The sequence below is a fragment of the Pseudopipra pipra genome, chromosome 3, assembly GCF_036250125.1.
Source record: "Pseudopipra pipra isolate bDixPip1 chromosome 3, bDixPip1.hap1, whole genome shotgun sequence".
In the NCBI taxonomy this organism is placed as follows: Eukaryota; Metazoa; Chordata; class Aves; order Passeriformes; family Pipridae; genus Pseudopipra; species Pseudopipra pipra.
This window is the reverse complement of record NC_087551.1, coordinates 10,596,033-10,622,655: the sequence shown is the minus strand read 5'-3', so window position 1 is coordinate 10,622,655 and position 26,623 is coordinate 10,596,033. Positions and strand designations below refer to the sequence as shown.

At 63.9% G+C, this 26,623-nt stretch overlaps 3 protein-coding genes across 3 annotated transcripts; all 3 read left to right on the top strand.

Annotated features, from left to right (window-relative positions):
* The first annotated feature begins 71 nt into the window (after positions 1–71).
* Positions 72–25,366, top strand: LOC135412467 (maestro heat-like repeat-containing protein family member 6). The gene is made up of 24 exons (XM_064651261.1): positions 72–186; positions 427–491; positions 606–923; positions 1,209–1,356; positions 9,898–9,962; positions 10,077–10,394; positions 10,683–10,830; positions 19,367–19,431; positions 19,546–19,863; positions 20,152–20,299; positions 20,541–20,605; positions 20,720–20,932; positions 21,100–21,248; positions 21,412–21,559; positions 21,810–21,997; positions 22,087–22,221; positions 22,504–22,696; positions 22,789–22,926; positions 23,170–23,382; positions 23,517–23,672; positions 23,830–23,931; positions 24,324–24,426; positions 24,703–24,759; positions 25,058–25,366. The coding sequence occupies exons 1-24, from the start codon at positions 72–74 to the stop codon at positions 25,219–25,221; spliced, it is 3,732 nt and encodes a 1,243-aa protein (XP_064507331.1). The 3' UTR covers positions 25,222–25,366.
* Positions 1,470–6,420, top strand: LOC135412454 (uncharacterized). Its single transcript, XM_064651252.1, has 12 exons — positions 1,470–1,661; positions 1,776–1,988; positions 2,156–2,304; positions 2,468–2,615; positions 2,865–3,052; positions 3,142–3,276; positions 3,559–3,673; positions 4,572–4,727; positions 4,885–4,986; positions 5,379–5,481; positions 5,758–5,814; positions 6,112–6,420. Exons 1-12 carry the CDS (start codon positions 1,470–1,472, stop codon positions 6,273–6,275), a joined length of 1,722 nt encoding a protein of 573 aa, XP_064507322.1. The 3' UTR covers positions 6,276–6,420.
* Positions 10,875–15,896, top strand: LOC135412283 (uncharacterized). Its single transcript, XM_064650891.1, is given in 14 exon segments — positions 10,875–10,900; positions 10,959–11,136; positions 11,251–11,463; positions 11,631–11,779; positions 11,943–12,090; positions 12,341–12,528; positions 12,618–13,149; positions 13,320–13,457; positions 13,701–13,913; positions 14,048–14,203; positions 14,361–14,462; positions 14,855–14,957; positions 15,234–15,290; positions 15,588–15,896. Coding segments are annotated over 14 exon segments (2,367 nt in total). The 3' UTR covers positions 15,752–15,896.
* Positions 25,367–26,623: the final 1,257 nt, after the last annotated feature.

Below are 26,623 nucleotides of genomic sequence, written 5' to 3'. Positions count from 1 at the left end.
CAGGACTTGGGGACGCAGAGATCTTCCGAGGCGTCACTCTCTTGCAGGTGCCCTGAAGACCAGTCTGCGGGATGGCAGGAAGACACCTGAGCCTGCTCAGGCCCGTTCAGACAAAGAAGGAAGGCCCTGGGACTGACCCAACACAGCAACCTGAAGAGGTGGAGCAGTCCCAGCCCCTGCAGGAGGGTGAGTGGCAGGGCTGGGCCACAGGGCTGGTGGCTGCAGCCAGATGGGCCTCTTCCCATCCCATCCCCTGTGGACATGGCCAGGGAAGGCGAGGGGGGAAGAGGGGCCAGGGCTGATCCCCCAGCAGCTCCTTGTACTGGGCAGCCCGGGGCTGGCCCTGCCTGTGGAGTGCAGGGCCGGGCTGTGTTCTCCGGCCTGTCCCGCAGCCCCTCGGCTCCGACCGCGCTCGCTCTTTGCCAGATCCAGGCCGGCACCAGACACCAGAGCAGGACCGTGCCCGGGGCCGCTTCCGCAGGGCAGCACAGGTACTTGCAGCCATCGCCACCTGGGCTGGGGCTGCTGTCACTGCTCAGCCTGGCACCGCTGGCGGAGCTCTCCATGGCACATCCCCCTCTTCCCTGCCCTTCGTTCTTCTGCAGGCCTTTGTGAAATTCTTGAGCGTTCGGCGTAGAAAGTGCAGGATCACACCAATTGAGGTCATGGCGCAGCCTGACCCCACGCCGACCGAGCTCAAGGTTGACCCTGATGTCGGCACCGCGTTGACCGATGGCACAGCAAACCGTGACACCGCGGTGACTGATGACACGACAGCCTCCAACACCGCGCTGCCTGAGCTCACCCCGCAGGCTGACGGTGCAAAGACTGAGGGCATCGCGGACGCTGACAGCACACCCGTTCAGCACCTGCCCGATGATCTCAGTCTGGAGGTTCTTGAAGAGGAAGTTATCTCTGTGGAAGTAAGCAGCCTGTGGGCAGGGACTGTCTGGCCCCTCAAGCCGGGTCTGCTGGGCCCCCTAAGCCTTTGAGGCCCGCACAGTGTGGTGGAAAGGGAGGCACTTCTGGAGGGACAGTGGGCAAGTTGCTCCCTCTGGCAGCTCTCCAACTGCCCCATGTCCCCTCCTGGCTGTGGGACTGTGGGACTTGACCCGGAGCGTTCCGAGCACTCCTCTACTGCAAATGCCTTCAAGGCACTTTGGCAGGACTTGGTGACCCAGAGTATTTCTGTGGCATCTCTCCTGCAGGAAGCCAAGAAACCAGACAGGGGCATGGAGCGGAGACCTCCCAGGGTGCCCAAGCGGGCGCGGGTGAAGAAAGAGGAGGAGGAAAGCCCTGGGCCTGCCCCTGCACAGCAGCCTGAGAAGGCAGAGCACTTCCAGCCCCTGCAGAAGGGTGAGTGGCAGGGCTGGGCCACAGGGCTGAATGGCTGCAGCCAGATGGGCCTCATTCCATCCCATCCCCTGTGGACATGCTCAGGGAAAGGGAGGGGGAAAGAGGGCTCGGGGATGAGCCTCCGGCAGCTCCTTGTACTGGGCAGCCCGGGGCGGCCCTGCCTGTGGAGCGCAGGGCCGGGCTGTGTTCTCCGGCCTGTCCCGCAGCCCCTCAGCTCTGACCGCACTCGCTCTTTGCCAGATCCAGGCCGGCGCCGGACACCAGAGCAGGGCCGCACCCGGGGCCGCTTCCGCAGAGCTCATCAGGTACTTGCAGCCATCGCCACCTGGGATGGACCTGCTGTCACTGCTCAGCCTGGCAGCGCTCTCAAAGCTCTCCATGGCACATCCCCCTCTTCCCTGCCCTTCATTCTCCTGCAGAGGGTGCGGAAATCCGTTCCCGTTCGGCGCAGAAAGGCCAGGACCTCACCACCCGAGCTGCTGGCACAGCCTGAGCCCAACCCGACCGAGCTCAAGGCCAAGGCTGACGCCCCAGGGACTGAGGGCATTGCAGACGCTGACAGCACACCCGTTCAGCGCCTGCCCGATGCTCCCAGTCTGCATGTTCCTGAGGAGAGAGTTGTCTCTGCTCAAGTAAGCAGCCTGTGGGCAGCGATTGTATGGCCCCTCAAGCTTGTTCCGCTGGGCCCCCTCAGCCTTTGAGGCCGGCACTGTGTGCTGGGAAGGGAAGCACTTCTCGGGGGAAGCTGGGCAATTGCTCCCTCTGGCAGCTCTCCAACTCTCCCCTGTGTCCCCTCCAGGTGCCAGCTCTGGTCAGGTCCATCCACTCGTGGCTGACCTCCAATGTGTCTGCTGGGCACGTGCTGGATAAGACCCTTCTAGCACTGACCGAGGCACACCCCGTGGATGTCGCCATCACCCTCCTGCGCTGTGCCCCCTCATGTGACAGGTACGGGCCCCAGCTGCCTCGAGGGCTCCGGGCTCACCAGCCTTTAGAGCCCATCACCCCCCTGCCCCTGAAAGCACGGTGGCTCTGTCCCCCGGCCCCTGCAGCTGCCCAGGTCAGGGCGCTGTGGTCCAGACCCCCCTGACGTAGAGCTCTGACTCCACAGAGCTGCTGCAACCATGTGGAGGACCATCGCCTCATCGGGAAGGACACTGCAGAAGGTGCTGCCAACCCTGCTCGACGTGATGGAGGACTGGCCGTGGTACTACACGGGCACCTCCGATGGGGACAACACAGACGTCTTTGCCCTGGCTGTGAGTTTCTGGAACCTTTGCTTGCCCCCAGCTTGCCTCTCTGGCAGCTCTCCATCCTCCCCCAGCACGGCGTCTCCCTGCCCATCTCCGTGCAGGCACTGGGCTGGAAATGTGGGCTAGCGGAGGTTCGGGGGCACCGGGCCGGGCGCTCCCCCCGAGTCTCCCCTGGCCTTCCCCTCCCACGCTCGGGCCCTGCCACATGGATGTCTGGGCACTGACTGCTGTGTCCGGCTGGTTTGTCTTTTGCAGGCAACTCTGGCACTGTGGATGATTGTCCAGGAGCCCCAGTGCCTGGGGCCTTTGATGGACTATTCCCCCCATCTCCTCGTGGATCTGCTCTTCCAAGTCTTCGTCAGCACAGAGCAGACGTCAGAGGAGGTCGACACGTTCTGGAGGGGATGCCAGGAGCAACACGACCTTCCCACCGACCCCAACAGGTGCTCCATGCCAGTCCTCCCCTCCCTCCCATGCCCTCGGGACTGGGGCCAGGGCTCCCAGCGTGACCTGGGCTTTGCTCTGCACACAGGTTTGCAGTGCTGACCATGAAGGCCCTGCTCTGCTGTCTCCACTGTGAGGATGTGGTGAAGTCAGTGGAAGACAATCGTGGCTGGGCCAGGCTCCTCAATGCTCACAGCCGCCGCTACACGGCTCTGCTGGCCAGGTGAGACCTCCTTGTCCCCGCTGCCCCTGTCATATCTGCCTGTGCACGGGGCACCCCACACCGTGCCCGTGGGCGTGGGCCAGAGGGCCTTGTCACCCAGGGACGGCCAAGCAGAGTGGAAAAGGCTGGGAGAGGTGGGTGCACAGGAGGAGCCGCCTCCCAGAGTGCCCCAGTCCCCTCCTGGGACTGGGCTGGTGGGGAAAGACCAAGCCTCTGTGAGTCCCTCCCGGGAGAGGTTTGCCCGCCTGCCTCAGGTCGATGCTACCTTTTTCCCCCTGCCAGGGAGAAGCGCCGCATCTCCAGACCCTTGTGTTCCCGCATCACACTCCACCTGCTGGAGCTGCTGAGCAGGGAGGAGCTGTGCTGGGACCTGCCTGCCATGGCATTTCTTGTGGAGGTGAGCCTGCTGCCTCGTGCTGCCTCGCCGAGCTGCCTCCACCTCTCGGCCCTCTCACGGCCGCAGCTGCCTGGGACGGTGCCGCGCCCTGTGCTGCTGCCTGGGCCCAGCCCTGTGCGGGTCTGGGCTCCTGCTGGCCGGGCACCCCGTCACTGCTCCGTGCCTTTCAGGTCCTGGACTGCCTGGACACCAGAGAATGCGGTGACAGGGTCCTGGAGATACTTTCAAGGAACTCGGGGAGCACCAACACAAAGCGGCGTCAACTGGCACTCCGAGTCCTCGTGGCATTCAGCCAGGATCCCGTGATGGTGAGAAGGGGCAGTTGGCTGAAGCCGTGCTGGAATCCTGGGGCAGTCGCCTGGGCTTGGCTGGGCTTCGGGAGCTGTCGCAGCTGCTCCCAGCTCTGCTGCCTCCCCGTTCAGCTGCCCGAGTCCCTCGGGACAGGCCTTTGTCCTCCGGGCCCCGCAGCAGCACGTGGGGCTGCCCCGACGGAGCGGGATTGCTGGTGCAGCCGTTGGTGGCTTCACGGCACAGCATTGTCTTCCTCACAGGCCGAGAGCATCTGGAGCCTGAATGAAAGGCTCGTGCAGCTACTGGGGGATGCAGACAGAGATGTGGTTTGGATGACCCTCTCTGTGTTCAAGAACATGCTCTGGAGCAGTCTGTGGACACAGCGCCACAAGAGAGTCCGCAGCAAAGACTCCCTAATATCCACCCCCACCGGCCTGCAGTGGGCTGAGGCGCTCCAGCCACTCTTTGACCACGTAAGGCTCTGTGCCCCCCCGCCACGGGCTCTGGGTACTGCTGGGAAACTTTGGTCCCTGTGGATTTTCAGGCCTGTGCCCACTGGGGCCTGGAGAAGCTGCTGCTGAGGTCTTTTCCTCTTTCTTTCCACCAGGACGACAGCAGTGTGCGGGAGGCCTCCATGGCCCTCTTCACTCGTGTGATCAAACTGATCGAGAGAGAGGGAAAGAGGCCCCTGAAGCCACTCGTGTGCCTGAGCCTGCTCCCGCTCTACTTCCACCGGCATGATGAGAAGGTGGTCGTGAAAAGGGTGAGGACTCATGGGCTCTGGTGTCCCGTGGGAGGGGGCTGGGCTGCCTCCTGGCCTGGCACCTCCCGGGCTCCAGCCTCCTCCTGGCCTTGGTCCAGGGACAGGGGTCCCGTGCCCTGGGCTGCGGTGCCATGTCCTGGTCTCTGTTGCTCTGCAGGCCTCTCGGAAAGCACTGCTGGATGTGACCAGGTTCCTGAAGAGGAGGGATCTTGGGCGCCTGGTGAATACAGAGGAGCCATGGAGCTTTGGCAAGTGCCTGGTAAGGACGGCCCCAAAGCCCCAGCCCCCGATGCCCAGAGTGTGGGGCTGGCACTGTGCCTCTGCCCACTGCTGCACCCGCCTGTGGGACAGCAGCCTGTGCCCCACACGCTGATGCCTTCCCTGGGGTGTGTGGGCTCCTCTGCAGGCTCCTCTGCCCCCGAGCCAGGGTGCCGCTGGAGCCCCGGCCCAGCTGGGCTGTGGGGCAGGGCAGCCCCGCCGCTCCCAGGGAGCAGCCAGCCCTCTGCTCCCTCCAAAGCCCGGCCCCAGCGGCTGCTGCCCGGGCCTCAGGGCTGTGCGGGCAGGGGAGGCCAGTGCTGGGCGCAGGCAGTGCCCGGACGAGGGGCAGAGCCCCAGCCAACCCTTCCCTCCGTGCCCTGCCGCTCTCTCCAGCTGAAAAAGGACCGGAGCCGAGTGGCCAAGTACATGCACCAGGCCCTGCCGTACCTGCGGAGCCCACAGCAGCCCCTGCGAGAGGCAGCCATCAAGTTCATGGGTGAGCCACGAGGCCGCGGTCCCTTCCCGCCCCGCTGCAGCTCGGGCCCAGCCCCGGCTGCTGCAGCGGCAGCAGCATCCAGCCCAGGAATGTGCTGTGGAGCCCCGAGTGCCCCGGCGGCTGCTGCTGCCCTGGGCCAGCCCAGCCCTGGGGCGCCCCGAGGCAGGAAGGCCCCGGGCTCAGCCCTGCCAGGGCAGGAGGGCGTGTGGCCGGGCCGGCAGCGCCGCTGGGGGGGCAGCTGTGCCGCTGGGGCCGTGACAGGATCTGTGTTCCCAGGGATCGCCGGGGGGTACCTGAGGGGACAGCCCAAGGAGCTGCAGCTCATCATCGATGGTGAGTGAGGGCACTGGGGGCTGGGGGAGGAGCACAGACCCTGGGCAGGCAGCTGCAGTCCTGCCCTGGCTGCGGAGGGCTCTGCTCCCTGCAGGGATGAGGGGCGGCGTGGGCAGAGCAGAGACACATTTCAGGGGCACGGGGGGCATTGGTGGCCAGCGCCTTCTGCCTCATCCTGCTGGGCCCTGCTCCCTCCTGGCAATGGCAAGAGCTTGCTGGGATGGCCCAGGCAGGAGGGGCTCCTTGCGTCGCCACCAATCCAGGCTCTGACCTCGGCTCTGTTCCTCTCTGTTCCAGCCCTTCAAGCCATCCCAGATGACAGGAGCCCCGCTGTCTCAAACCTGGCGCTTCAAATCATCAACTTTGTTACAAATCTACAGACAGCTCCCTACCCCAGGTTCCAGCAGTTCCGAGACCGGCTCTGCAGGGCGTGGAATACCCGGCCTTCTCTGTGGGGCTGAGTCTGCCTGTGCTGCTGCAGCTGTGTGCAGAGTTGATGCAGGCAGCTCTGTCTGTTGGGGCACCTGAGCCTGTGGGGAAGACACCTCTTCTCTGCAAGCCCTTCCTTTTACCCCAGCGTAGGAATATTAAATAAATATTGTCATACACAGAGGCCCAGGAGCTTCTTTTGGGTGCCCGGTGTCCACAGGGCATCGGGGAAGAGGGGAAAAAAGGCCCTTGTGCTCAGCAACACTTGCCCGGGTGTGCAGTGGGGAAGAGAAAGTGCCCAAAAGGCCCTCGGCCTCGGGGGGTTCTGCTGGAGCCTCAACACTTGGGGCAGAGTGGATGGGCAGAGCCTGGAGCTGTGGGAATCCCTGAGAAGCTGGTCCTTGGAGGTGGCCACAAGCCCCGTCCCGGGCAGGAAGCAGCATCTGTGGCTTGCCCGTGTGTTGCTGTCTGGATTGCTGTGGGCTGGGAGGTGCCTGCGGAGCCGGCTCCTGTGGAGCTCCTTCAGGGCTGCGCCGCTGCCGGGCAGGTTGGCAGGGCTGGGGGAGACCCTGAGGGACGACGAGGTGCCGGGAGGCCCTGAAGGGATGTGGTGCTGCTGGGGCCCTGCCGGGACAAGGGAGTGGGAAGCCTTGAGGGGAATCCATGAGGGGGTGGGTGGCAGGAGGCTGCGAGGGGACAGGATGGGCAGAGGAGGCCCTGAGGGGACAGGGTGCGAGAAGCCCTGAGGAATTGGGGGGCAGAGGCCGCAAGCAGCCCCCAAGGCAGCCCCCCAGTTCCCTGCCAGCCGGCTGCTCTGGCGCTTGCCTGGGGCATCTCCCATCCCTGCGGCACAAGCCCCGGATCCTCGGCGGGAGGGTGGGGACACCCCCAAGGGGGCCAGGCTGGCCTGGCTGGGGACAAGGAGGGCAAGGGGGCCCTGCTGGGGCACGTCCACTGGGTGCTGCCGGCGAGGGGCAGGGGCACAGGCAGGGCTGTGGGCCAGCCCGGGCCCCCGCGCCTGCCCAGGCCACAGAGCTGTGGCCCAGAGCCCGCTGACCCAGAGCTCTGGGCCCGCAGAGCTGCTGCCAGCATGGAGAGGACGCGGGGCTCCTCGGGCAGGGCTGCGCAGTCACTGCTGCCCGAGCGGCTCCGCGCCACAGACAACAGCAGCAGGCTGTGCACAGGAGCAGCAGCACCCACAACGCCTGGGCCTCCTCAGCGAGGCTCCCACACCGGCCAGGATGCTAAAAGCAGGGATGCTGTGGGCACAACTGCACGTGGTTTGGCCAAAGGCTTCAGGAAAAGTGGCCACAGCGGCTTTCTATTGACTGCCCAGCCTCACAGCAACACTGGCCAGCTCCAGGGGCAGCCTGTCATCCTGACTGACTTCCACGGCCGTGCCTGAGGGCAGACTCACCTTCCACACTCAGGCATCCCAAGGCACTGGCACTGGGGCCATCCTTAGAGACTGGGATGGGACATGAGCCTTGGGCTGCAGCTGCTGAACCTCTCCTCCAGGCAGGCACCTTAAAAACACAGGCATGGGCTTCTAAACTCAAAATCCAGGCCTTCCTGGAAGGGAAGGAAGAAGCACCAGAAGCCGAAGTAGGGCCTCATACCATGAGGTTCAGGCATGGAGGGAAGTCAGCACTGGGGGGTCTGCTGCAAAAATGGTCCAGTTCACAAACTCAGGTTTTGCTGCTAGAGGATCCTACTTTGGCCTTGCTGGAGCCCATTCCCTAGCAATGCACGGCCCCTCACTGCTCTTGGATCAAGTGTCCCGGACCCGTGGGAACACGTGTGCCCCGTGTCCATGCGAGAGCAGCAACTGGCAGAACACGTCTGCTTCCAGCATTTGTCTTGGCTGCTCCTTCAGTGGGCTGGCACCTTAATCAGAGTTACACAACAGGTTTGCATCCCAGAGTTCTCCCTATCCCCTTCGCTTCTCCCCAGTGCTCTACATATCAGCTGGGAGTCGCAATCGGACCCACAGGACCCGGAGCTTTGAACATCAGACCAGGCAGATTTATTTTGCAGAATGCCAGAAGAAAAGTCCAACTAACACAAGGAAACTGGACAGGATCTCTGAGCAATCTGATCTTCCTGCAAAACTCAGCAACTTAAGATTGATTTTGTGCTGCAGGTCATCACTTCCATGCAAAAATCATTCCCGCAAGGAGAAACTGCTTCTGCCTTCTGACAGATGCCGAGCGCTGCCACCAATTGCTCCGGCTACCACTCCCAACGGTCCCCTGCAAGAGCGCAGACATCAGTACCGGTTGGCTTTGGCTGCCCTCTGGCAGAGAAGTCCCCCCAGGGCACAGCTCTTTGGGGCAGGAGGCGGGCACCACCCCTGCCAGGACTCGGGGCGGTGGCAGGCCTCCTCGGGCAAGGACTTGCCAGAGCTGCTGATTTTGGTGCAGCCCCAGCCAAGGGGGGCAGAGCGGCATTGGTGCCCTTGCCCCCACATTCCTTTGGTGTGTCACAGCCCCGTGTTTGGGAGGGTCACCAGCTGGGACTTCTCCCAAGGAGCCCATGCCAGCTTCTGTGGAGGCCCCGTGCCCTTCCCGCTGTGCTCGCGTTGGCAGACGAGGGGGCTCCTTCTGCTGCTGTGGGCAGGCACAGCAGGGGAGGGTTGGCTTAGTTTTTGAGCTGGGCCTAAAGTTCATGTCCAGCTGTCTTAGATACTTTGGAGAACGGACTCCTTCCAACCTGGGGCAGGTTGGCCGGGCAGGGGGAGGCCCCAGGGCAGGTGGCAGTGTGTCACAGGGCCTTTGTGACACGGTGGGCATCGCCGATGGTGTGCGACGGGGCAGGGTGTCACAGGGCCCTTTGTGACACGTCATGACATAGTACCGGTGGTGACGTGGCCACGCCTCAGTGCTCCTCGGAGCGTGCGACGGGACGGACGGAACAGAGCGGTGCTGTGCGGAGCCCCCGTGCAGCCAACTCTTTCCTTGTTGACCCGGAGCGTTTTGGAGGCTTTTCTGCGGTGCAAGCGCCCTCGAGGCCAGATCGCGGGACTTGGTGACGCGGAGCTTTTGCGAGGTGTCTCCAAGCCCTGTGGCGAGTGCCCTTGAGGCCACACCGCAGGACTTGAGAACCCATACCCTTTCCTAGGCTTTTCACTCATTCAGTTGCTTTTGAGGCCAGACCGCAGGATTGGTGACCCGGAAATTTTCCGAGGAGTCTCCAATCCCTGCGGCAGGTGGCCTCGAGGGCAGCCTGCAGGACTTGGGGACGCAGAGATCTTCCGAGGCGTCACTCTCTTGCAGGTGCCCTGAAGACCAGTCTGCGGGATGGCAGGAAGACACCTGAGCCTGCTCAGGCCCGTTCAGACAAAGAAGGAAGGCCCTGGGACTGACCCAACACAGCAACCTGAAGAGGTGGAGCAGTCCCAGCCCCTGCAGGAGGGTGAGTGGCAGGGCTGGGCCACAGGGCTGGTGGCTGCAGCCAGATGGGCCTCTTCCCATCCCATCCCCTGTGGACATGGCCAGGGAAGGCGAGGGGGGAAGAGGGGCCAGGGCTGATCCCCCAGCAGCTCCTTGTACTGGGCAGCCCGGGGCTGGCCCTGCCTGTGGAGTGCAGGGCCGGGCTGTGTTCTCCGGCCTGTCCCGCAGCCCCTCGGCTCCGACCGCGCTCGCTCTTTGCCAGATCCAGGTCGGCACCGGACACCAGAGCAGGACCGTGCCCGAGGCCGCTTCCGCAGGGCAGCACAGGTACTTGCAGCCATCGCCACCTGGGCTGGGGCTGCTGTCACTGCTCAGCCTGGCACCGCTGGCGGAGCTCTCCATGGCACATCCACCTCTTCCCTGCCCTTCGTTCTCCTGCAGGCCTTTGTGAAATTCTTGAGCATTCGGCGTAGAAAGTGCAGGATCACACCAATTGAGGTCATGGCGCAGCCTGACCCCACGCCGACCGAGCTCAAGGTTGACCCTGATGTCGGCACCGCGTTGACCGATGGCACAGCAAACCGTGACACCGCGGTGACTGATGACACGACAGCCTCCAACACCGCGCTGCCTGAGCTCACCCCGCAGGCTGACGGTGCAAAGACTGAGGGCATCGTGGACGCTGACAGCACACCCGTTCAGCACCTGCCCGATGATCCCAGTCTGGAGGTTCTTGAAGAGGAAGTTATCTCTGTGGAAGTAAGCAGCCTGTGGGCAGGGACTGTCTGGCCCCTCAAGCCGGGTCTGCTGGGCCCCCTAAGCCTTTGAGGCCCGCACAGTGTGGTGGAAAGGGAGGCACTTCTGGAGGGACAGTGGGCAAGTTGCTCCCTCTGGCAGCTCTCCAACTGCCCCATGTCCCCTCCTGGCTGTGGGACTGTGGGACTTGATGACCTGGAGCGTTCCGAGCACTCCTCTACTGCAAATGCTTTCAAGGCACTTCGGCAGGACTTGGTGACCCAGAGTATTTCTGTGGCATCTCTCCTGCAGGAAGCCAAGAAACCAGACAGGGGCATGGAGGGGAGACCTCCCAGGGTGCCCAAGCGGGCGCGGGTGAAGAAAGAGGAGGAGGAGAGCCCTGGACCTGCCCCCGCACAGCAGCCTGAGGAGGCAGAGCACTTCCAGCCCCTGCAGAAGGGTGAGTGGCAGGGCTGGGCCACAGGGCTGAATGGCTGCAGCCAGATGGGCCTCATTCCATCCCATCCCCTGTGGACATGCTCAGGGAAAGGGAGGGGGAAAGACGGCTCGGGGATGAGCCTCCGGCAGCTCCTTGTACTGGGCAGCCCGGGGCCGGCCCTGCCTGTGGAGCGCAGGGCCGGGCTGTGTTCTCCGGCCTGTCCCGCAGCCCCTCAGCTCTGACCGCGCTCGCTCTTTGCCAGCTCCAGGCCGGCGCCGGACACCAGAGCAGGGCCGCACCCGGGGCCGCTTCCACAGAGCTCATCAGGTACTTGCAGCCATCGCCACCTGGGATGGACCTGCTGTCACTGCTCAGCCTGGCAGCGCTCTCAAAGCTCTCCATGGCACATCCCCCTCTTCCCTGCCCTTCATTCTCCTGCAGAGGGTGCGGAAATCCGTTCCCGTTCGGCGCAGAAAGGCCAGGACCTCACCACCCGAGCTGCTGGCACAGCCTGAGCCCAACCCGACCGAGCTCAAGGCCAAGGCTGACGCCCCAGGGACTGAGGGCATTGCAGACGCTGACAGCACACCCGTTCAGCGCCTGCCCGATGCTCCCAGTCTGCATGTTCCTGAGGAGAGAGTTGTCTCTGCTCAAGTAAGCAGCCTGTGGGCAGCGATTGTGTGGCCCCTCAAGCTTGTTCCGCTGGGCCCCCTCAGCCTTTGAGGCCGGCACTGTGTGCTGGGAAGGGAAGCACTTCTCGGGGGAAGCTGGGCAATTGCTCCCTCTGGCAGCTCTCCAACTCTCCCCTGTGTCCCCTCCAGGTGCCAGCTCTGGTCAGGTCCATCCACTCGTGGCTGACCTCCAATGTGTCTGCTGGGCACGTGCTGGATAAGACCCTTCTAGCACTGACCGAGGCACACCCCGTGGATGTCGCCATCACCCTCCTGCGCTGTGCCCCCTCGTGTGACAGGTACGGGCCCCAGCTGCCTCGAGGGCTCCGGGCTCACCAGCCTTTAGAGCCCATCACCCCCCTGCCCCTGAAAGCACTGTGGCTCTGTCCCCCGGCCCCTGCAGCTGCCCAGGTCAGGGCGCTGTGGTCCAGACCCCCCTGACGCAGAGCTCTGACTCCACAGAGCTGCTGCAACCATGTGGAGGACCATTGCCTCATCGGGAAGGACACTGCAGAAGGTGCTGCCAACCCTGCTCGACGTGATGGAGGACTGGCCGTGGTACTACACGGGCACCTCCGATGGGGACAACACAGACGTCTTTGCCCTGGCTGTGAGTTTCTGGAACCTTTGCTTGCCCCCAGCTTGCCTCTCTGGCAGCTCTCCATCCTCCCCCAGCACGGCGTCTCCCTGCCCATCTCCGTGCAGGCACTGGGCTGGAAATGTGGGCTAGCGGCAGGTTCGGGGGCACCGGGCCGGGCGCTCCCCCCGAGTCTCCCCTGGCCTTCCCCTCCCACGCTCGGGCCCTGCCACATGGATGTCTGGGCACTGACTGCTGTGTCCGGCTGGTTTGTCTTTTGCAGGCAACTCTGGCACTGTGGATGATTGTCCAGGAGCCCCAGTGCCCGGGGCCTTTGATGGACTATTCCCCTCATCTCCTCGTGGATCTGCTCTTCCAAGTCTTCGTCAGCACAGAGCAGACGTCAGAGGAGGTCGACACGTTCTGGAGGGGATGCCAGGAGCAACACGACCTTCCCACCGACCCCAACAGGTGCTCCATGCCAGTCCTCCCCTCCCTCCCATGCCCTCGGGACTGGGGCCAGGGCTCCCAGCGTGACCTGGGCTTTGCTCTGCACACAGGTTTGCAGTGCTGACCATGAAGGCCCTGCTCTGCTGTCTCCACTGTGAGGATGTGGTGAAGTCAGTGGAAGACAATCGTGGCTGGGCCAGGCTCCTCAATGCTCACAGCCGCCGCTACACGGCTCTGCTGGCCAGGTGAGACCTCCTTGTCCCCGCTGCCCCTGTCATATCTGCCTGTGCACGGGGCACCCCACACCGTGCCCGTGGGCGTGGGCCAGAGGGCCTTGTCACCCAGGGACGGCCAAGCAGAGTGGAAAAGGCTGGGAGAGGCGGGTGCACAGGAGGAGCCGCCTCCCAGAGTGCCCCGGTCCCCTCCTGGGACTGGGCTGGTGGGGAAAGACCAGGCCTCTGTGAGTCCCTCCCGGGAGAGGTTTGCCCGCCTGCCTCAGGTCGATGCTACCTTTTTCCCCCTGCCAGGGAGAAGCGCCGCGTCTACAGCCCCTCGTGTTCCCGCATCACACTCCACCTGCTGGAGCTGCTGAGCAGGGAGGAGCCATGCTGGGACCTGCCTGCCATGGCATTCCTTGTGGAGGTGAGCCTGCTGCCTCGCGCTGCCTCACCGAGCTGCCTCCACCTCTCGGCCCTCTCACGGCCGCAGCTGCCCGGGACGGTGCCGCGCCCTGTGCTGCTGCCTGGGCCCAGCCCTGTGCGGGTCTGGGCTCCTGCCGGCCGGGCACCCTGTCACTGCTCCGTGCCTTTCAGGTCCTGGACTGCCTGGACACCAGAGAATGCGGTGACAGGGTCCTGGAGATGCTTTCAAGGAACTCGGGGAGCACCAACACAAAGCGGCGTCAACTGGCACTCCGAGTCCTCGTGGCATTCAGCCAGGATCCCGTGATGGTGAGAAGGGGCAGCTGGCTGAAGCCGTGCTGGAATCCTGGGGCAGTCGCTTGGGCTTGGCTGGGCTTCGGGAGCTGTGGCAGCTGCTCCCAGCTCTGCTGCCTCCCCGTTCAGCTGCCCGAGTCCCTCGGGACAGGCCTTTGTCCTCCGGGCCCCGCAGCAGCACGTGGGGCTGCCCCGACGGAGCGGGATTGCTGGTGCAGCTGTTGGTGGCTTCACGGCACAGCATTGTCTTCCTCACAGGCCGAGAGCATCTGGAGCCTGAATGAAAGGCTCGTGCAGCTACTGGGGGATGCAGACAGAGATGTGGTTTGGATGACCCTCTCTGTGTTCAAGAACATGCTCTGGAGCAGTCTGTGGACACAGCGCCACAAGAGAGTCCGCAGCAAAGACCCCCTAATATCCACCCCCACCGGCCTGCAGTGGGCTGAGGCGCTCCAGCCACTCTTTGACCACGTAAGGCTCTGTGCCCCCCCGCCACGGGCTCTGGGTACTGCTGGGAAACTTTGGTCCCTGTGGATTTTCAGGCCTGTGCCCACTGGGGCCTGGAGAAGCTGCTGCTGAGGTCTTTTCCTCTTTCTTTCCACCAGGACGACAGCAGTGTGCGGGAGGGCTCCATGGCCCTCTTCACTCGTGTGATCAAACTGATCGAGAGAGAGGGAAAGAGGCCCCTGAAGCCACTCGTGTGCCTGAGCCTGCTCCCGCTCTACTTCCACCGGCATGATGAGAAGGTGGTCGTGAAAAGGGTGAGGACTCGTGGGCTCTGGTGTCCCGTGGGAGGGGGCTGGGCTGCCTCCTGGCCTGGCACCTCCCGGGCTCCAGCCTCCTCCTGGCCTTGGTCCAGGGACAGGGGTCCCGTGCCCTGGGCTGCGGTGCCATGTCCTGGTCTCTGTTGCTCTGCAGGCCTCTCGGAAAGCACTGCTGGATGTGACCAGGTTCCTGAAGAGGAGGGATCTTGGGCGCCTGGTGAACACAGAGGAGCCATGGAGCTTTGGCAAGTGCCTGGTAAGGACGGTCCCAAAGCCCCAGCCCCCGATGCCCAGAGTGTGGGGCTGGCACTGTGCCTCTGCCCACTGCTGCACCCGCCTGTGGGACAGCAGCCTGCGCCCCACACGCTGCTGCCTTCCCTGGGGCGTGCAGGCTCCTCTGCGGGCTCCTCTGCCCCCGAGCCAGGGTGCCGCTGGAGCCCCGGCCCAGCTGGGCTGTGGGGCAGGGCAGCCCCGCCGCTCCCAGGGAGCAGCCAGCCCTCTGCTCCCTCCAAAGCCCGGCCCCAGCGGCTGCTGCCCGGGCCTCAGGGCTGTGCGGGCAGGGGAGGCCAGTGCTGGGCGCAGGCAGCGCCCGGCCGAGGGACAGGGCCCCAGCCAACCCTTCCCTCCGTGCCCTGCCGCTCTCTCCAGCTGAAAAAGGACCGGAGCCGAGTGGCCAAGTACATGCACCAGGCCCTGCCGTACCTGCGGAGCCCACAGCAGCCCCTGCGAGAGGCAGCCATCAAGTTCATGGGTGAGCCACGAGGCCGCGGTCCCTTCCCGCCCCGCTGCAGCTCGGGCCCAGCCCCGGCTGCTGCAGCGGCAGCAGCATCCGGCCCAGGAATGTGCTGTGGAGCCCCGAGTGCCCCGGCGGCTGCTGCTGCCCTGGGCCAGCCCAGCCCTGGGGCGCCCCGAGGCAGGAAGGCCCCGGGCTCAGCCCTGCCAGGGCAGGAGGGCGTGTGGCCGGGCCGGCAGCGCCGCTGGGGGGGCAGCTGTGCCGCTGGGGCCGTGACAGGATCTGTGTTCCCAGGGATCGCCGGGGGGTACCTGAGGGGACAGCCCAAGGAGCTGCAGCTCATCATCGATGGTGAGTGAGGGCACTGGGGGCTGGGGGAGGAGCACAGACCCTGGGCAGGCAGCTGCAGTCCTGCCCTGGCTGCGGAGGGCTCTGCTCCCTGCAGGGATGAGGGGCGGCGTGGGCAGAGCAGAGACACATTTCAGGGGCACGGGGGGCATTGGTGGCCAGCGCCTTCTGCCTCATCCTGCTGGGCCCTGCTCCCTCCTGGCAATGGCAAGAGCTTGCTGGGATGGCCCAGGCAGGAGGGGCTCCTTGCGTCGCCACCAATCCGGGCTCTGACCTCGGCTCTGTTCCTCTCTGTTCCAGCCCTTCAAGCCATCCCAGACAACAGGAGCCCCGCTGTCTCAAACCTGGCGCTTCAAATAATTAACTTTGTTACAAATCTACAGACAGCTCCCTACCCCAGGTTCCAGCAGTTCCGAGACCGGCTCTGCAGGGCGTGGAATACCCGGCCTTCTCTGTGGGGCTGAGTCTGCCTGTGCTGCTGCAGCTGTGTGCAGAGTTGATGCAGGCAGCTCTGTCTGTTGGGGCACCTGAGCCTGTGGGGAAGACACCTCTTCTCTGCAAGCCCTTCCTTTTACCCCAGCGTAGGAATATTAAATAAATATTGTCATACGTAGAGGCCCAGGAGCTTCTTTTGGGTGCCCGGTGTCCACAGGGCATCGGGGAAGAGGGGAAAAAGGGCCCTTGTGCTCAGCAACACTTGCCCGGGTGTGCAGTGGGGAAGAGAAAGTGCCCAAAAGGCCCTCGGCCTCGGGGGGTTCTGCTGGAGCCTCAACACTTGGGGCAGAGTGGATGGGCAGAGCCTGGAGCTGTGGGAATCCCTGAGAAGCTGGTCCTTGGAGGTGGCCACAAGCCCCGTCCCGGGCAGGAAGCAGCATCTGTGGCTTGCCCGTGTGTTGCTGTCTGGATTGCTGAGGGCGGGGAGGTGCCTGCAGAGCCGGCTCCTGTGGAGCTCCTTCAGGGCTGCGCCGCTGCCGGGCAGGTTGGCAGGGCTGGGGGAGACCCTGAGGGACGACGAGGTGCCGGGAGGCCCTGAAGGGATGTGGCGCTGCGGAGGCCCTGCCGGGACAAGGGAGTGGGAAGCCTTGAGGGGAATCCATGAGGGGGTGGGTGGCAGGAGGCTGCGAGGGGACAGGATGGGCAGAGGAGGCCCTGAGGGGACAGGGTGCGAGAAGCCCTGAGGAACTGGGGGGCAGAGGCCGCAAGCAGCCCCCAGGCAGCCCCCCAGTTCCCTGCCAGCCGGCTGCTCTGGCGCTTGCCTGGAGCATCTCCCATCCCTGCGGCACAAGCCCCGGATCCTCGGCGGGAGGGTGGGGACACCCCCAAGGGGACCAGGCTGGCCTGGCTGGGGACAAGCAGGGCAAGGGGGTTCTGCTGGGGCACGTCCACTGGGTGCTGCCGGCGAGGGGCAGGGGCACAGGCAGGGCTGTGGGCCAGCCCGGGCCCCCGCGCCTGCCCAGGCCACAGAGCTGTGGCCCAGAGCCCGCTGACCCAGAGCTCTGGACCCGCAGAGCTGCTGCCAGCACGGAGAGGACGCGGGGCTCCTCGGGCAGGGCTGCGCAGTCACTGCTGCCCGAGCGGCTCCGCGCCACAGACAACAGCAGCAGGCTGTGCACAGGAGCAGCAGCACCCACAACGCCTGGGCCTCCTCAGCGAGGCTCCCACACCATCCAGGATGCTAAAAGCAGGGATGCTGTGGGCACAACTGCACGTGGTTCGGCCAAAGGCTTCAGAAAAAGTGACCACAGCAGCTTTCTATTGACTGCCCAGCCTTACAGCAACACTGGCCAGCTTCAGGGGCAGCCTGTCATCCTGACTGACTTCCACGGCCGTGCCTGAGGGCAGACTCACCTTCCACACTTCCCAAGGCACTGGCACTGGGGCCATCCTTAGAGACTGGGATGGGACATGAGCCTTGGGCTGCAGCTGCTGAACCTCTCCTCCAGGCAGGCACCTTAAAAACACAGGCATGGGCTTCTAAACTCAAAATCCAGGCCTTCCTGGAAGGGAAGGAAGAAGCACCAGAAGCCGAAGCAGGGCCTCATACCTTGAGGTTCAGGCATGGAGGGAAGTCAGCACTGGGGGGTCTGCTGCAAAAATGGCCCAGTTCACAAACTCAGGTTTTGCTGCTAGAGGATCCTACTTTGGCCTTGCTGGAGCCCATTCCCTAGCAATGCACGGCCCCTCACTGCTCTTGGATCAAGTGTCCCGGACCCGTGGGAACACGTGTGCCCCGTGTCCATGCGAGAGCAGCAACTGGCAGAACACGTCTGCTTCCAGCATTTGTCTTGGCTGCTCCTTCAGTGGGCTGGCACCTTAATCAGAGATACGCAACAGGTTTGCATCCCAGAGTTCTCCCTATCCCCTTCGCTTCTCCCCAGTGCTCTGCATATCAGCTGGGAGTTGCAATCGGACCCACAAGACCCGGAGCTTTGAACATCAGACCAGGCAGATTTATTTTGCAGAATGCCAGAAGAAAAGTCCAACTAACACAAGGAAACTGGACAGGATCTCTGAGCAATCTGATCTTCCTGCGAAACTCAGCAACTTAAGATTGATTTTGTGCTGCAGGTCATCACTTCCATGCAAAAATCATTCCCGCAAGGAGAAACTGCTTCTGCCTTCTGACAGATGCCGAGCGCTTCCACCAATTGCTCCGGCTACCACTCCCAACGGCACCCTGCAAGAGCGCAGACATCAGTACCCGTTGGCTTTGGCTGCCCTCTGGCAGAGAAGTCCCCCCAGGACACAGCTCTTTGGGGCAGGAGGCGGGCACCACCCCTGCCAGGACTCGGGGCGGTGGCAGGCCTCCTTGGGCGAGGACTTGTCAGAGCTGCTGATTTTGGTACAGCCCCGGTCAAGGGGGGCGGAGCGGCATTGGTGCCCTTGCCCCCACATTCCTTCGGTGTGTCACAGCCCCGTGTTTGGGAGGGCCACCAGCCGGGACTTCTCCCAAGGAGCCCATGCCAGCTTCTTTGGAGGCCCCGTGCCCTTCCCGCTGTGCTCGCGTTGGCAGACGAGGGGGCTCCTTCTGCTGCTGTGGGCAGGCACAGCAGGGGAGGGTTTGCTTAGTTTTTGAGCTGGGCCTAAAGTTCATGTCCAGCTGTCTTAGATACTTTGGAGAACGGACTCCTTCCGACCTGGGGCAGGTTGGCCGGGCGGGGGGAGGCCCCAGGGCAGGTGGCAGTGTGTCACAGGGCCTTTGTGACACGGTGGGCATCGCCGATGGTGTGCGACGGGGCAGGGTGTCACAGGGCCCTTTGTGACACGTCATGACATAGTACCGGTGGTGAGGTGGCCACGCCTCAGTGCTCCTCGGAGCGTGCGACGGGACGGACGGGACAGAGCGGTGCTGTGCGGAGCCCCCGTGCAGCCAACTCCTTCCTTGTTGACCCGGAGCGTTTTGGAGGCTTTTCTGCGGTGCAAGCGCCCTCGAGGCCAGATCGCGGGACTTGGTGACGCGGAGCTTTTGCGAGGTGTCTCCAAGCCCTGTGGCGAGTGCCCTTGAGGCCACACTGCAGGACTTGAGAACCCATTCCCTTTCCTAGGTTTTTCTCTCATTCAGGTGCTTTTGAGGCCAGACCGCAGGATTGGTGACCCGGAAATTTTCCGAGGAGTCTCCAATCCCTGCGGCAGGTGGCCTTGAGGGCAGCCTGCAAGACTTGGGGACGCGGAGATCTTCCGAGGTGTCTCTCTCTTGCAGGTGCCATCAAGGCCAGACTGCGGGATGGCGGGAAGACGCCTGAGCCTGCTCAGGCCCTTTCAGACAAAGAAGGAAGGCCCTGGGACTGACCCAACACAGCAACCTGAAGAGGTGGAGCAGTCCCAGCCCCTGCAGGAGGGTGAGTGGCAGGGCTGGACCACAGGGCTGATGGCTGCAGCCAGATGGGCCTCTTCCCATCCCATCCCCTGTGGACATGGCCAGGGAAAGCGAGGGGGGAAGAGGGGCCAGGGCTGATCCCCCAGCAGCTCCTTGTACTGGGCATCCCGGGGCTGGCCCTGCCTGTGGAGTGCAGGGCCGGGCTGTGTTCTCCGGCCTGTCCCGCAGCCCCTCGGCTCCGACCGCGCTCGCTCTTTGCCAGATCCAGGTCGGCACCGGACACCAGAGCAGGACCGTGCCCGAGGCCGCTTCCGCAGGGCAGCACAGGTACTTGCAGCCATCGCCACCTGGGCTGGGGCTGCTGTCACTGCTCAGCCTGGCACCGCTGGCGGAGCTCTCCATGGCACATCCACCTCTTCCCTGCCCTTCGTTCTCCTGCAGGCCTTTGTGAAATTCTTGAGCGTTCGGCGTAGAAAGTGCAGGATCACACCAATTGAGGTCATGGCGCAGCCTGACCCCACGCCGACCGAGCTCAAGGTTGACCCTGATGTCGGCACCGCGTTGACCAATGGCACAGCAAACCGTGACACCGCGGTGACCGATGACACGACAGCCTCCAACACCGCGCTGCCTGAGCTCACCCCGCAGGCTGACGGTGCAAAGACTGAGGGCATCGTGGACGCTGACAGCACACCCGTTCAGCACCTGCCCGATGATCCCAGTCTGGAGGTTCTTGAAGAGGAAGTTATCTCTGTGGAAGTAAGCAGCCTGTGGGCAGGGACTGTCTGGCCCCTCAAGCCGGGTCTGCTGGGCCCCCTAAGCCTTTGAGGCCCGCACAGTGTGGTGGAAAGGGAGGCACTTCTGGAGGGACAGTGGGCAAGTTGCTCCCTCTGGCAGCTCTCCAACTGCCCCATGTCCCCTCCTGGCTGTGGGACTGTGGGACTTGATGACCTGGAGCGTTCCGAGCACTCCTCTACTGCAAATGCTTTCAAGGCACTTCGGCAGGACTTGGTGACCCAGAGTATTTCTGTGGCATCTCTCCTGCAGGAAGCCAAGAAACCAGACAGGGGCATGGAGCGGAGACCTCCCAGGGTGCCCAAGCGGGCGCGGGTGAAGAAAGAGGAGGAGGAGAGCCCTGGACCTGCCCCCGCACAGCAGCCTGAGGAGGCAGAGCACTTCCAGCCCCTGCAGAAGGGTGAGTGGCAGGGCTGGGCCACAGGGCTGAATGGCTGCAGCCAGATGGGCCTCATTCCATCCCATCCCCTGTGGACATGCTCAGGGAAAGGGAGGGGGAAAGACGGTTCGGGGATGAGCCTCCGGCAGCTCCTTGTACTGGGCAGCCCGGGGCCGGCCCTGCCTGTGGAGCGCAGGGCCGGGCTGTGTTCTCCGGCCTGTCCCGCAGCCCCTCAGCTCTGACCGCACTCGCTCTTTGCCAGATCCAGGCCGGCGCCGGACACCAGAGCAGGGCCGCACCCGGGGCCGCTTCCGCAGAGCTCATCAGGTACTTGCAGCCATCGCCACCTGGGATGGACCTGCTGTCACTGCTCAGCCTGGCAGCGCTCTCAAAGCTCTCCATGGCACATCCCCCTCTTCCCTGCCCTTCATTCTCCTGCAGAGGGTGCGGAAATCCGTTCCCGTTCGGCGCAGAAAGGCCAGGACCTCACCACCCGAGCTGCTGGCACAGCCTGAGCCCAACCCGACCGAGCTCAAGGCCAAGGCTGACGTCCCAGGGACTGAGGGCATTGCAGACGCTGACAGCACACCCGTTCAGCGCCTGCCCGATGCTCCCAGTCTGCATGTTCCTGAGGAGAGAGTTGTCTCTGCTCAAGTAAGCAGCCTGTGGGCAGCGATTGTATGGCCCCTCAAGCTTGTTCCGCTGGGCCCCCTCAGCCTTTGAGGCCGGCACTGTGTGCTGGGAAGGGAAGCACTTCTCGGGGGAAGCTGGGCAATTGCTCCCTCTGGCAGCTCTCCAACTCTCCCCTGTGTCCCCTCCAGGTGCCAGCTCTGGTCAGGTCCATCCACTCGTGGCTGACCTCCAATGTGTCTGCTGGGCACGTGCTGGATAAGACCCTTCTAGCACTGACCGAGGCACACCCCGTGGATGTCGCCATCACCCTCCTGCGCTGTGCCCCCTCGTGTGACAGGTACGGGTCCCAGCTGCCTCGAGGGCTCCGGGCTCACCAGCCTTTAGAGCCCATCACCCCCCTGCCCCTGAAAGCACTGTGGCTCTGTCCCCCGGCCCCTGCAGCTGCCCAGGTCAGGGCGCTGTGGTCCAGACCCCCCTGACGCAGAGCTCTGACTCCACAGAGCTGCTGCAACCATGTGGAGGACCATCGCCTCATCGGGAAGGACACTGCAGAAGGTGCTGCCAACCCTGCTCGACGTGATGGAGGACTGGCCGTGGTACTACACGGGCACCTCCGATGGGGACAACACAGACGTCTTTGCCCTGGCTGTGAGTTTCTGGAACCTTTGCTTGCCCCCAGCTTGCCTCTCTGGCAGCTCTCCATCCTCCCCCAGCACGGCGTCTCCCTGCCCATCTCCGTGCAGGCACTGGGCTGGAAATGTGGGCTAGCAGTAGGTTCGGGGGCACCGGGCCGGGCGCTCCCCCCGAGTCTCCCCTGGCCTTCCCCTCCCACGCTCGGGCCCTGCCACATGGATGTCTGGGCACTGACTGCTGTGTCCGGCTGGTTTGTCTTTTGCAGGCAACTCTGGCACTGTGGATGATTGTCCAGGAGCCCCAGTGCCTGGGGCCTTTGATGGACTATTCCCCCCATCTCCTCGTGGATCTGCTCTTCCAAGTCTTCGTCAGCACAGAGCAGACGTCAGAGGAGGTCGACACGTTCTGGAGGGGATGCCAGGAGCAACACGACCTTCCCACCGACCCCAACAGGTGCTCCATGCCAGTCCTCCCCTCCCTCCCATGCCCTCGGGACTGGGGCCAGGGCTCCCAGCGTGACCTGGGCTTTGCTCTGCACACAGGTTTGCAGTGCTGACCATGAAGGCCCTGCTCTGCTGTCTCCACTGTGAGGATGTGGTGAAGTCAGTGGAAGACAATCGTGGCTGGGCCAGGCTCCTCAATGCTCACAGCCGCCGCTACACGGCTCTGCTGGCCAGGTGAGACCTCCTTGTCCCCGCTGCCCCTGTCATATCTGCCTGTGCACGGGGCACCCCACACCGTGCCCGTGGGCGTGGGCCAGAGGGCCTTGTCACCCAGGGACGGCCAAGCAGAGTGGAAAAGGCTGGGAGAGGCGGGTGCACAGGAGGAGCCGCCTCCCAGAGTGCCCCGGTCCCCTCCTGGGACTGGGTTGGCGGGGAAAGACCAGGCCTCTGTGAGTCCCTCCCGGGAGAGGTTTGCCCGCCTGCCTCAGGTCGATGCTACCTTTTTCCCCCTGCCAGGGAGAAGCGCCGCGTCTCCAGACCCTTGTGTTCCCGCATCACACTCCACCTGCTGGAGCTGCTGAGCAGGGAGGAGCCATGCTGGGACCTGCCTGCCATGGCATTCCTTGTGGAGGTGAGCCTGCTGCCTCGTGCTGCCTCGCCGAGCTGCCTCCACCTCTCGGCCCTCTCACGGCCGCAGCTGCCCGGGACGGTGCCGTGCCCTGTGCTGCTGGCTGGGCCCAGCCCTGTGCGGGTCTGGGCTCCTGCCGGCCGGGCACCCCGTCACTGCTCCGTGCCTTTCAGATTCTGGACTGCCTGGACACCAGAGAATGCGGTGACAGGGTCCTGGAGATGCTTTCAAGGAACTCAGGGAGCACCAACACAAAGCGGCGTCAACTGGCACTCCGAGTCCTCGTGGCATTCAGCCAGGATCCCGTGATGGTGAGAAGGGGCAGTTGGCTGAAGCCGTGCTGGAATCCTGGGGCAGTCGCCTGGGCTTGGCTGGGCTTCGGGAGCTGTCGCAGCTGCTCCCAGCTCTGCTGCCTCCCCGTTCAGCTGCCCGAGTCCCTCGGGACAGGCCTTTGGCCTCCGGGCCCCGCAGCAGCACGTGGGGCTGCCCCGATGGAGCGGGATTGCTGGTGCAGCCGTTGGTGGCTTCACGGCACAGCATTGTCTTCCTCACAGGCCGAGAGCATCTGGAGCCTGAATGAAAGGCTCGTGCAGCTACTGGGGGATGCAGACAGAGATGTGGTTTGGATGACCCTCTCTGTGTTCAAGAACATGCTCTGGAGCAGTCTGTGGACACAGCGCCACAAGAGAGTCCGCAGCAAAGACCCCCTAATATCCACCCCCACCGGCCTGCAGTGGGCTGAGGCGCTCCAGCCACTCTTTGACCACGTAAGGCTCTGTGCCCCCCCGCCACGGGCTCTGGGTACTGCTGGGAAACTTTGGTCCCTGTGGATTTTCAGGCCTGTGCCCACTGGGGCCTGGAGAAGCTGCTGCTGAGGTCTTTTCCTCTTTCTTTCCACCAGGACGACAGCAGTGTGCGGGAGGGCTCCATGGCCCTCTTCACTCGTGTGATCAAACTGATCGAGAGAGAGGGAAAGAGGCCCCTGAAGCCACTCGTGTGCCTGAGCCTGCTCCCGCTCTACTTCCACCGGCATGATGAGAAGGTGGTCGTGAAAAGGGTGAGGACTCGTGGGCTCTGGTGTCCCGTGGGAGGGGGCTGGGCTGCCTCCTGGCCTGGCACCTCCCGGGCTCCAGCCTCCTCCTGGCCTTGGTCCAGGGACAGGGGTCCCGTGCCCTGGGCTGCGGTGCCATGTCCTGGTCTCTGTTGCTCTGCAGGCCTCTCGGAAAGCACTGCTAGATGTGACCAGGTTCCTGAAGAGGAGGGATCTTGGGCGCCTGGTGAATACAGAGGAGCCATGGAGCTTTGGCAAGTGCCTGGTAAGGACGGCCCCAAAGCCCCAGCCCCCGATGCCCAGAGTGTGGGGCTGGCACTGTGCCTCTGCCCACTGCTGCACCCGCCTGTGGGACAGCAGCCTGTGCCCCACACGCTGATGCCTTCCCTGGGGCGTGCGGGCTCCTCTGCAGGCTCCTCTGCCCCCGAGCCAGGGTGCCGCTGGAGCCCCGGCCCAGCTGGGCTGTGGGGCAGGGCAGCCCCGCCGCTCCCAGGGAGCAGCCAGCCCTCTGCTCCCTCCAAAGCCCGGCCCCAGCGGCTGCTGCCCGGGCCTCAGGGCTGTGCGGGCAGGGGAGGCCAGTGCTGGGCGCAGGCAGTGCCCGGCCGAGGGGCAGGGCCCCAGCCAACCCTTCCCTCCGTGCCCTGCCGCTCTCTCCAGCTGAAAAAGGACCGGAGCCGAGTGGCCAAGTACATGCACCAGGCCCTGCCGTACCTGCGGAGCCCACAGCAGCCCCTGCGAGAGGCAGCCATCAAGTTCATGGGTGAGCCACGAGGCCGCGGTCCCTTCCCGCCCCGCTGCAGCTCGGGCCCAGCCCCGGCTGCTGCAGCGGCAGCAGCATCCAGCCCAGGAATGTGCTGTGGAGCCCCGAGTGCCCCGGCGGCTGCTGCTGCCCTGGACCAGCCCAGCCCTGGGGCGCCCCGAGGCAGGAAGGCCCCGGGCTCAGCCCTGCCAGGGCAGGAGGGCGTGTGGCCGGGCCGGCAGCGCCGCTGGGGGGGCAGCTGTGCCGCTGGGGCCGTGACAGGATCTGTGTTCCCAGGGATCGCCGGGGGGTACCTGAGGGGACAGCCCAAGGAGCTGCAGCTCATCATCGATGGTGAGTGAGGGCGCTGGGGGCTGGGGGAGGAGCACAGACCCTGGGCAGGCAGCTGCAGTCCTGCCCTGGCTGCGGAGGGCTCTGCTCCCTGCAGGGATGAGGGGCGGCGTGGGCAGAGCAGAGACACATTTCAGGGGCACGGGGGGCATTGGTGGCCAGCGCCTTCTGCCTCATCCTGCTGGGCCCTGCTCCCTCCTGGCAATGGCAAGAGCTTGCTGGGATGGCCCAGGCAGGAGGGGCTCCTTGCGTCGCCACCAATCCAGGCTCTGACCTCGGCTCTGTTCCTTCTCTGTTCCAGCCCTTCAAGCCATCCCAGACGACAGGAGCCCCGCTGTCTCAAACCTGACGCTTCAAATAATTAACTTTGTTACAAATCTACAGACAGCTCCCTACCCCAGGTTCCAGCGGTTCCGAGACCGGCTCTGCAGGGCGTGGAATACCCGGCCTTCTCTGTGGGGCTGAGTCTGCCTGTGCTGCTGCAGCTGTGTGCAGAGTTGATGCAGGCAGCTCTGTCTGTTGGGGCACCTGAGCCTGTGGGGAAGACACCTCTTCTCTGCAAGCCCTTCCTTTTACCCCAGCGTAGGAATATTAAATAAATATTGTCATACACAGAGGCCCAGGAGCTTCTTTTGGGTGCCCGGTGTCCACAGGGCATCGGGGAAGAGGGGAAAAAGGGCCCTTGTGCTCAGCAACACTTGCCCGGGTGTGCAGTGGGGAAGAGAAAGTGCCCAAAAGGCCCTCGGCCTCGGGGGGTTCTGCTGGAGCCTCAACACTTGGGGCAGAGTGGATGGGCAGAGCCTGGAGCTGTGGGAATCCCTGAGAAGCTGGTCCTTGGAGGTGGCCACAAGCCCCGTCCCGGGCAGGAAGCAGCATCTGTGGCTTGCCCGTGTGTTGCTGTCTGGATTGCTGAGGGCTGGGAGGTGCCTGCGGAGCCGGCTCCTGTGGAGCTCCTTCAGGGCTGCGCCGCTGCCGGGCAGGTTTGTGGGGCTGGGGGAGACCCCGAGGGGAAAGGGCTGTTGTTCTCTTTTTTCAGCCCTGCGCTGAAACTGCCAGTCCAACTCCAAAAATTAAATACGGACGAAGATTCCTCCCAGACAAGAAGTGCCATGATAGAAAGCTCTTGCTGTCCATGGCGTACCAAGAGTGGCCCACCAACTGCACTTGAGCTGTAAGGTAAGGGCTTTCTTTCCAGTGTGGAACTGCCGTCATTCAGTTTTTGTAGCCCTGTGCTGAAGGTGGCAGTCCCATTCCACAAAAATACAGACAACCACAGACCTACCTCACAGTCCAACAGAGAGAGCTGGGAGAGTGGCTGTGCCCTTCCTGCTCACCATGCTTCAACTTGTTGCCCAAATTCCCCTGCCACTCCCTCACAGAGGCACCATGCCCCTGTCTGCCTGCTCCTGTTGGCCACACTTGTGGTTGCTTGCACTCCCTGGACCAGTTTCCATCACCCAGAAACGACCTCGACTCCAACCCCTGGTCAGCTGATTTGGCTTTGCAAGGCAGCTGGGTTGAGCCACAGTTTCTCCCTGCAGTTTAAATCTCCCACAAACTACCTCAGCTCCATCCAATGGTCAGCTGATTAGAGCTTGCACGACAGCTGGGCTGAGCTGGGAGGAGCTCCTCCATGCCGTATAAATCTCCCACAAACAACCTCAGCTCCACCCCTGGTTACCTCATAACGCCTCACAGGGCAGCTGGGCTGAGCTGGTCTGCTCAGATGCCAGGACAGAGAGCTCTTGCTACCCATGGAGTGCCCAGGCTGGCCCACCAACTGCACCTGAAACGCAAAGGTTACAGGCTTTCTTTCCTGGTTATTCAGAGTGGCCAAGCTCAGCTCCAAGAACTGACACAGCAGAAG